The sequence below is a fragment of the Odontesthes bonariensis genome, chromosome 8 (assembly GCF_027942865.1).
Source record: "Odontesthes bonariensis isolate fOdoBon6 chromosome 8, fOdoBon6.hap1, whole genome shotgun sequence".
Taxonomy (NCBI): Eukaryota; Metazoa; Chordata; class Actinopteri; order Atheriniformes; family Atherinopsidae; genus Odontesthes; species Odontesthes bonariensis.
The window spans coordinates 3018731-3029521 of record NC_134513.1 but is presented as its reverse complement, the minus strand read 5'-3'; the positions used below and the strand labels follow the sequence as shown (position 1 = coordinate 3029521).

Sequence of the window (10791 nt, the reverse complement as noted above, 5' to 3'; positions counted from 1 at the left end):
TAATTCAGACGCCTTCCTCTCCTGCGTGACCACGAACATCACAGAAATGTGAGCTCGTTGCTGCTTCTTCTTCTTCTTTAGCCTCAGTTAAATGTAATATAACCGGAATAATCGCCTTCATTATTGATCCCTTTACGTATTTTGTTTAAAAATTACACAATAAACACTCGAAAAAAAATCAATGTCTTACCAAGTATATTTGTCTAATTTCTAGTCAAAATATCTCATTACACTTAATATAAGACACGACTGCCTAACAAGTACCATTTCAGCCAGATATAGAGACTTTTTTGAAGACAATACATCTGGAATATCTTGTTAAATGAAAAAGTCTTGAAAACAATTTTTTTTTGAGTCACATATCATATGAAACAAGCTTTTTTTTCATTTGAAGAGGTTTTTAAGCTAATTTCAAGATCACTTTTATCTCAAAAGTCCTAAATATCACATTTTATTTCAAGAAATCTTGACAAGCCGATTTTTACTAGTTCCATTGGCTGATTTTTTGCTTATTTCAAGCAAAAAACATCTTTTATTTGTTGTTTTTCTTACTTATTTTTGTAGGGGCATTTTTTCCAGTGTAATGAAGGAAAACAGGGCGTTTTTCTAACTGAATGACACCAGCCTGTTGTACAACCAGATTCTCAGGCATCTTCTGACATCACTTTACGCTTTGAGAGGGTTGGACTGAGAGGAGGACCAATAACTGTGTGACGGCGCTGCTCACAATTGTTATCATAAACTATTTTCTCCCATTTCCTCCCATTCCAGACGCTGACCAGGAGCCTGTTGTGGCAGCTAACGCTAGCTGACAGGCTCCTGACAGCTAATCCCCTTCACACTCGCTGCACAGGTGGGAAGTGATGAGTGAGGAAAAGGTGAACGAGTGTCACGCCGCTGTCACAATATTTGCTGCGAGAGGCTCGCACCTTTCAACGGTAAAAGAGCCACATTCCAGTGGGTTTGGCTCTGTAGTCTTTCACTGTCTGCCATGATGACATATAGGGCTTTGAAATGGTTTGAAATGGTCAAACTGCATCTTCTAACCCGTTTTACCCAGTTTATTCTGCTGTGTAATTCATATATTAAGCAACTGAAAGGTGGGCCTGAGTGGACGCAGCTTGTTAGCATCAGGTGTCGTTATAAAAGCCAGTGGAGGAGAAGCTAACTGCATATAAAACACAGGTTTATAGTCAGATTAGAGTCTGTAGCTGAGATCTGAACCTGTGCTGCAGTTAAAGCAACACGTGTAATCACGTCTCAGCCCCAGCTTTTCAACGGTCACCGACAGCACTAAAGAGAGCCATGTTTCAGAGCTGAAAGCTGTCACAGTATCCCCTTTAACAGCCATGCTAATGCTGCCACACTGCGCTACTTGCTAATTTCATGCTCCACGCAACAGGGGAAATGTAGCTGCCGTCTGTCTGCAGAGGTTTCTGTGAGTGTGTTTCACTCTGAATCACCCCCCATCTCCGTCTTTCTGCTTCTGCCTCTTTTTAAGATCGATGGAGAGGCGAGCGGACAACAGGCAGGAGAGGAAGCAGAAAGGGAGTAAAAACAGACCAAATATGCAGATAGAAAGAGAGACGAGAGGACAGGAAGAGGAAGGGTTGGATCAGACCACTGAACAGATGGCCACGCTGCAGAGAGAAAACCACAACGGAGACATTACAACACTCAGGTTAAAATCTCCCTTGGAAGACACACACGGACACACAGGCTCAGCTGCAAAGGGCAAAGTCTTCTGTTTATTATCGGTGTTTGAAAGAAGCCCAAAAAGAGTCTTCTCTGTTTATTATCAGTGTTTCAAAAAGGAACAAAAAGTCTTAGAACGGGTCCCCAGAACGCCGGCATCTTTGGAGCCAAACAGCGTGAAGCTTTGACCCTTCAGACCGATTTAAATCTTGTATTTTAGGCCAAACAGCTAATTTATGTCATCTTAACGAAGAGAGATGAATACTCTGTTCTGCACTTTAAAACGACAGGTTAAGGACATGGGTGGATCAGCCCCAGATGGGTTTCCTTCTTGGCTTTGTGTCCTCATCTGGTTCTGTTCTGTTTCCCACCACTTGGACACACCTTGAACCCCTTTAAAGGGCTCTCATATCATTATTACGCAGATGATATCCAACTGTACGTTTCCTTTTTCTCCAGGAACATCAGAATCTGTCCTTCAGGGCAGCATTGATGCCACAAAGAGCCGGATGGCTGCTCACTGGTTCGTTCAACGGTCTGAAATGTCGGCGTTACATTCGACCAGGCTCTTAGTTTTGATGTTCACATTCATGCTTTTTTCATCTATGAAACATAATATTACCGATTGGTGTCCAAGTCGGAATTAGAAATGACGATTCAAGCCTTTGTTTCCTCATGATTGGACTGTTATAAGTCATCTTTGGGCTTAAAAAAGGTCCAAAACGCAGCTGCGAGGCTTCTTACTCGGTCCAGGATGGCCTGCAGGTTTTAGACGTTTTCCTGCTTCAACACATCATCAGCAGGCTGCTGCAGGACGTAACAATCTGTTGAAGAGATCCATTTCATCTGAATCAGGTGTGTTGACGCAGGGAAACATCTAAACAGACTTCAGCAAAAGGTAATGACGGGAATAAAGAAGACAATGGCTGTGTTAAAAACCGCATACTTCTCCTACTACTCCTACTAACTTTTTGAGTTTGTATGCGAGTTTGAGTTAGCGAGAAGTTCCCGGATGCATACTAGATTCTCCGAAATGTTGGGTATGCATCATGAGGTTACTACTCATACTCAAACTACCCAAGATGCAACGTAACGTGACGTCGCCGATCGTCATTTCCTGTCAAAACGGCAGTTTCAAGCTAGCTACAACGAGGGTAGGTTCACTTCCTGTTTTCAAAACAAAAGCACCAATTGTATGGTAATGGCTTTCCCTATGATAAAAGGCAACGGGTATTTTATTTTGTGAAAATAACCGGAAGTGCGTTGCTCACTGCGGCTAGCTTTAGTAGCGCCGAATTCGTGGGAACAAAATTGTAAACAGCCGGTATTTTGTCAGGTTTTCAACACGTTGGGGATCTAAACGACTACTTTCTCACCTGAAAATGTTTCAAATGTTGCTAAAGTTTACAGAGTTTAGAGCTTAAGGGAAATCTGCTTCAGGCCGGCTGATTTTGGCTCGGGCAGGAGCGAAATGCATTGTGGGTAAACACTCTGCATACTGTCTGATCGATGAGTATGCAGTAAGTAGTATGTAGCATGCAGTAGGCGGTTTCGAACACGGCCAATGAATCTGGGATGAGCTCCACGGGAAGATGACGGGCAGCTGAGGGCGAAAGAAGAGGAGAACACAGAAACAACACAAAAGCAGAGCCGAACACCTTTGTGCTGTCAGCTCTGCTGAAAGTTTCATGAGTGGAAATGGCCGGTTCCCCCGCCAGCGCAGGACTGGAGTTAAAGGCACTGAGAAGAAGCCCGCCAGAGGAAACATGCGTGCGTTCAGGCAACAGCCCAAACGAGGTTGTAAAGCATCAAATATTCAGCAGATGGATTACAGGAACAAAGTGTTCTTGCTTTGCATTGTCGTCGAGTCACGTCAAAGAAGGGACACCGTTTAAAGATTCATTCTTATTTCTTTCTTCTTTGTCTTTTTAACCTGAGCTGGACTTTAATTCATGCTGATGATTTAAGCTCTGCAAGGACTGAAAACTGAAGGCAGTGATGAAGCTAATGACTTCCTGCTTCCACTTCAGTGTCTATCAGTTAAACTCGTTTCATTTCTCAACACAAATCAAATCACTCTGTTGTCTGAATCGAGTGAAGAAGTCCCGAAACGCTCGCTAAGCGACGTGTTTATCTGAAACCGAGCCTAAATGAAGTGTGAAATGCTAAAAAATAAATAAATAAATAAATAAAAATCAGCACTAATTTAGATTTATTCATATATTTGAAGAGATCGACGTCGCGTTTGGTCGATTCCAAACAATAAACGGAGTAAACGGAGGCTGTGATTCTGTAAGAAACACAATCATCAATAATAATTAGGATAGCAACTCGAATGAGACATATTTAGTCGTTTATGATGCTGGAAAATTGGACTCATTTCTTCACCTTCTTCCAACATTTGTCTGGGCTCACACACACACACACACACACACACACACACACACACAATGGCTGTGTAACGGACGCCGTGCACGTGTCACATGCAGCTTGCAGTTCTTGTGAAGTACACCTGGCAGCAGATGAGCTGAGCTGCCACTTAGAGAATTGATTTTCTCGTGATGTTCCTTCATATGACATCATAAAACGATCTAAAAGTCCATTTTTATACGTGTGAAGGTTAAAAAAAACAGGAAGGACACATTCTCTGCTTGTTTTCTGCCGGTTACTCAGATATTTATGGATGGATTTACATGGAGGTTTGTTCCAGATGTTGGATGTGGCCTCATTCGGAGATGATTTACCTTTTTGGCTTCGATCTGGAGCAGGTGCGGAATAAAAGATTCTTTTTTTTTTTCTTTTTTTTTTAATTCAGCCCTGGAGGAGGTGTGCAGGACACGTACAGCTTTATAGTTTCTCTGCCTAAACAAACCTCTTTTACTCCTCGATTTTTAGGAAAATAACAGGTTCTCCTGAGCCCTTAAAATGATCCGATGTTGTTTTTACTTCATTTTATCACCTGGTAAGTGACTGCTGGGGTCTATTGTTCCCCTCATTCTGACCAAAATCCTGGAGAAAACTGTTGCATCTCAGGTTCATGACCACCTCTCTCTGAATAATGTGTCATCCCAACCATCTCTCCTCACCTGCTCACCATCTACCTTCTCTCTATCGCCCCGAATCCTGGTTCCTATCATTCCAGCCCCACATAAATAATGTCCCTAAAAGGGATATAAAACATTCAGATTCTTTCATCTCCATCAAATCACGACCTTAAAAACCCTTAAAATATCCCCTTTAATCCTGGGAATCCTGGAATGACCTCGCTGTTGCACTTCATTGCTGCTTTATTATGTTCTGATTGTTATGTTTTACTTGAGAAAGGCGCCTATAAATCAAATGTATTATCATGATTATTATTTCTTATTACTATGTCCTGAATGGTAAATGGGACACGACTGCAAGGTGAAACGTGGCTGGAATAGAGCCAGCAGCTGCTGATTGGCCCCCAAAGTGCCCCTGTCCTGTCACTCATCTGTCCTTTGTCCGAGAGCGATGAATAAAGCTTACAGAGGAAGATTTGAACGATCTTGAACCATGTTGAAAACATGGATGTATTATATTATCTGGATACCAGACCACAAAATGGCCGCCGTTGATTTCAATGGAGTTGCTCGCCTGGCGCATACGCCGGAAAAGTTTCTGACTTCCGGGTTTACTTCCGCGTTATGCGGCCCATAGAGCATGCGCAGTAGAGTCACCTTCCCATGATGCTTTGGGGGCTCCCATCATGCCCCGGGGTGATGACGACGTGCACGTACGTACACATCACAGTGCACGTACACAGCTGTGAGGTCACGCTGGGAAAAGAGACTTTTCTGGCCGTTAGAAAACTTTTTGATGGATAAAAAGTTCATGACTTAAAAATATAGAATACAAAGATTAGTAAATAACAGCGGTTACAGCCGGAGGCGTCCTGTGAACAGTTTTACAGGAATCTCTTTTACTGTTGCGGTCGAGGGCTGAGCCCTGTGGCCCACCACAACTGAGCCGGGCCACTTAAAATGGGGGGGGGGGACCAATCAAAATGACCGATATTTGCTGGGATCGGTGGACTCCATGGGCATGAACAGCTGGCTGTCATCAGCATAAAAGTGGTCATTTAGATTATGATCTTGAATAAGCCGGCCAAGAGGATGTAAATAGAGAACAGAAAGGGGGCCGAGGACTGAGCCCTGCGGCACACCACAACTGATAGAGCCTTCTATCAGAGGCTCTAAAACCAGACTGAAAACTGTTAAAAATACTGTTTTGATTCAGAAATGACATCAGCTGAGCGGTCTATGGGACAAATGCTTTTTGGGCTACAAGGGATTTTTTTTGTTGCAATACCACGAGTGGCCACTGGGAAAAATTGGCGTGCCGGCTGAGCGGCGGCGCCTTATCCACTTATAATACCTCTATGTGTTGGACAAATACTTGGCCCCTCTATGAATATTGTGGCAACCAACAGAAAATGATTGTTCCCTCTGAAGAAACGACGGAAGACACAGCCTGAGGCGTCAGGGATGACATCATTGATGACATCGTTGAAAAGAAGGGCCGGAAAGGTTCGTGGTTTGTGTTGCTAAAGACCTGTTGCCAATAAGCAGAGTGGATAATAAGGGGTTTAAGGGGATGCTGAAAGTTATGAACCCGATATATATCGATATCAACTGATCCCATATCGCCCATTCTAAGTGTAGGTAAAGCATCCCTTCTTCTTCTTTGGCTGTTTGTGTCACTTCTTTGAATAATTCCTTATTTTTGCAGCTTTGGCAGCATTGTGGGCCTTTGTTTTGTCGGTCTTCTTGTTCCATTTTGTCATCCAAGTTCAGTAATACTTTCCGGGAAGCGCTACAGACTCACTCTGGATTTATCACCGTCCTAATGCAACTCAAGGTATATACAAAAAACACTTACTCAGTCCATCTCTGACCCTTTTCCTCCATTAATCCACTCATGAATAAATCAAATAGGTGGAAAATCACCTAAGCGTCCAATGATGGGGTGTTTTCAGGACAGAACCGAGCTGTACTCAGCTTAAAAAGTACACTAAAACACAAAAACACTCCCAAGGTGTCCTCATAAAGCTCCACTTGATGTATCTGCCGCTGAATGCCGAGAATATGCTGACAGGAGCTTCCTACCTGGTCTGCTCCACCATGAACCAGCTATCCCACTCTGTGTGGTTTCTACCTGTCAGCTCCCATTGATGTCATGCTCACCATCGTTCATAAAGCTTCAGACATCATTCAGTTTAAGCTATTTATCAGTTCACCACTGGAAAAAATGCCCCTCCAAGTAAAAAAACAACAAATAAAAGACGTTTTTGCTTGAAATAAGCAAAAAAATCTGCCAATGGAACTAATGAAAATCGGCTTGTCAAGATTTCTTGAAATAAGATGTGATATTTAGGAACTTTTGAGATAAAAGTGATCTTGAAATTAGCTTAAAAACCTCTTCAAATATCAAAAACAGCTTGTTTCATGTGAAATGTGACTAAAAACAATTTGTTTTCAAGATATTCCAGATGTATTGTCTTCAAACAAGTCCCTGTATCTGGCTGAAATAGTACTTGTTAGGCAGCTGTGTCTTATATTAAGTGTAATGAGATATTTTGACTAGAAATGAGACAAATATACTTGGTAAGACTTTGATTTTTTCCAGTGAAGCTATGGTTTGATGTGAGCACAGCAGCTATAAACTGAGACTTTCTCTACGTTTTTGTTTGTTTTTTTTATTCAGTCACACAGTAAACAACTAATGTGTTCAGTACAATCATAGCATTTCTTTTTTTAAGTGACTGAAAAGGCCTACAGGCTGAAGCGTAATGCTTATATTTAAGCCTGTCCTGTTGAACAAAATTAAGCTACCCATCAACCAATATTTTTACTAAAGTAAGAAGAAAAGTAATAGTAAAAAGAGAAAAGACAAAAAACAGAAAAAAATAGAAGAATAATGAAACAAAATCATAAATAAACACAAAATCCTTCACAAATTAGAAATACTTGTAGCCCTCAAAAAGTGCTTTAGAAACCATCCTTTTGAAAACCAAAAATGTTCTACAATTTCTTACATTTATATTAGCATCATTCCATAATGAAATCCCAACAACAGCATCTCCTTTTCATTTCTCTTTTGGCCTTAGCTACAGTAAATTTGCATACGTCGCTTAAATTATACTTTCTTGAGTCTCTACATTTCTGTTAACCTCTATTTTTTTTTACACACCGCATTCATTCTTTGTCCATAAGCTCTCATAATCCTGTCAAGACTGCCCTTTAGTTCCTCACCTTCTCTTCTTCTCCACGCTTTAATTACTTCTCCTTTCGATTGCCCTCACAGCAGCACAAAATAAGAAAGCTTTGAATTTCCCTGAAATAAAGTCTACATTTCCCACCGCCCGATGAAAGAATTAGACAAAGAAACGTCCCACTTTTGATCCAAAACATGAAAGACACGAGCCTAATGGTGCATATGACGAGTGACATTTTAAAAGTGTTGAACAGGCAGCAGGAAGAAGCCGAAATGCAGATGTTTTCCTGACAGATCCGCAGCGATACGAACAGCTGGCACAGCTGGAAGCATCGTCCTCGTTAAACTCTGCTTCAACCCTTCGTTCCTCTTATATCGGCGTGTCTCACCTAATCAAACACTCCGATGTGGTCACATGTCTTACACTTTCAACCTCGGCATCAACTGGAAAATCCATTATATGTACTCAGCTCAAGGCCCGGACGCACACCCCAGCACGGACACTCACACACACACACACACTCACACACACACACTCACACACACTGAATCAATATCAGACATTAGGTGGTATTGACAATGCCAACCGAGGTTAACAATCTGGCCCATTAAGCTGTATCTAAATGCCACAGGGCAGCGGGATCAAGAGGGGCACATTTGTTTTAAGTGTATTAAGATCCTCTACAGTCCTTTTTGCAGAGAGATATTTGTCAAGGCTGCCGCGACGCGCCGCGCACACAAAGCACGCCGGCGTTGCTTAATCACGGCGAGGTCGACCATGTGCTTTATGCAACGCTCTCGCTGTGAGCCAAAACACTTCCAACAGCAGCGCTCCCCGTCACTCTGCAGACGTTTGAATTTAGGGCTGGGCAACGATTAAAATGTTTAATCTAGTTAATCACATGATTTCCCTGATTAATCACGATTAATCTCATTTGCACGCAGAATCCCAAAATGAATCCAAAAGTAGCGTATAGCTTTTAGCATTTAGCTTTATTTTAAATGTGCTGCCATATGAATGAAAGTGCCATAACATTTGTTGTGCAAACACACTTTTAGCATCAGCATCTTTCTGTAGTTTTTATGTAGAAGCCTCGCTCCACTGTCTGTTTCCTTGAATGACTTGCTGCTATCAGTTGTGTGTTTTGCCTTTAAGTGATATTTTAGACTGGAACTACTACGCTGAGAAGACAATTCAACTTGGCAGTGTTTACAGATGACTTTGGTTCTGTCGACTCCGCCGTCTGGAAGAACTTTAACATGAAAATGTAAAAGTTCCGTACCCTTCTCCATGTTTGGTGGATCCGCCGATTACTTTCTTTTCCTGTTCCACAGCAGCAGACTTTTACAAAATAAAAGCCTGTGAGCAACAGACTTTTACAAAATAAAAGCTGCGTTAATGCACGATAACATATTTGTGGAAAAGGAGCTCTGCTCAACAATAACAGGCTCTACTGTTAAAGTTTAAAAGGCGCCAGAGACATCATCTTTATGGTTATGATCACGCACGTCCTTTCATTGATTCGTGCTCGTGTGCAGATCTGTTGGTAGTAAAACAGCTCACTGCAAAGAGCTGCAACGCTGTTAGACCTCTGTAGAAGGATTCCTGCATCGGGTTGCATCATGCTGCCGGGCAGGCTGGAAAAAAAATAATAGCAGCCAACACAAAAGCGCCGCTTCTGAGGGAGTCACAGATGTCATTATCGGGGAATATCCCCGTTTTCTAAAGCCTCCCGCGGAGCCGGATAGCGAGAAGCGAGCAGATAACAAACGGCTGGGTAACTGCAGGCTTCCTGCGTGTTTGTGCGGGTGTGTTTGTACCTGATAGGTGTCCCACAGCCTGATGGTGCAGCGCAGTGGCAGCTCCCTCATCAGGAGGTTGTTCATCCAGCGGAAGGCAAACTGCAGGTACTCCACCTCGTACTGCTGCATGTGGCGGTGCACAGACTCTGCCAAAGACAGTAAAAATAACATTTAAGCAGCACACAGATGTCTATATCAGGGGCGGAAAATGAGTTCCAGCAAAGGTGACAGTAACAACGGAGCAGATAGACTCCATTACGGCTCTATTAATAGCTGCTGCCGTGAGTGTCACACGCACGGCCTTTTCCTCATAATTGAAATGTGATTACAGAGCTATCCAAATTGTCTCAGAAAAGCTTTATAACCGAGCAGCAGGAGAAATGGGAGCGTAATTGTGTTGTTAACCGATGCTCCAGAGAGATGACATGTCGCTCCGGTGAAGACTGGAGTGCATGTAAAGTAGGTCAACGCCAAGGAGAGGCGCCGACAGCCACCATGTTTGCTTCTAACGTATGGAGAGCCTGTTAATTATTCATGTGACACTCGTGGCCCGAGTAGTAGCTGATAAGAATTATATTTAGTCGCCTTTTGTGCTTACGTACGAAGAACAAGCGGTCGTGACCCTGTCCGAACGCCACCTTTAGATAAAAGCTCCGGCGTTTCTACACCAGGCGCCCAAGATTAATTATCTGTTGTCGAACAAAGGAGATTATCCAGAGAGAACAGCCTAATGTGACAAATCTAAAGCGTTCACTGCGAGTGAAACACAAAGTTTCTCTGACTCCAAACTTAAAAAGGCGAGTTTTTATCCTCCTTTTACACCAGACAACTGCTTAAATTCAATCACAAATCAAACTGTCCAGTAAGTGGGCTGATGGTGCAACTCCTCCCTCCTAAAAGTGATAAAAGACAGTGTTGGGTAACTTTAAAGGATAGTTTCACACATAAATTAGATTAAATGACATGAATCCCTATGCCGTGCTAACGAGGACAGAAATATATCTGCATTTAAGCAACAAGTTTCCAACTATAAACCCTCAAATCCACCCAATAAAC

General features: G+C 42.5%; 1 protein-coding gene across 4 annotated transcripts in view; it reads right to left on the bottom strand.

Moving 5' to 3' along the window:
- Nucleotides 1-10791, bottom strand: part of tbc1d22a (TBC1 domain family, member 22a) — a 172811-nt gene that overhangs the window by 37099 nt on the left and 124921 nt on the right. For all 4 annotated transcript variants that reach the window (XM_075471316.1, XM_075471315.1, XM_075471319.1 and 1 more), the window contains exon 12: nt 9754-9881. In XM_075471316.1, coding sequence (XP_075327431.1) covers nt 9754-9881 — 128 coding nt within the window. The remainder of the gene's footprint in view (nt 1-9753; nt 9882-10791) is intronic.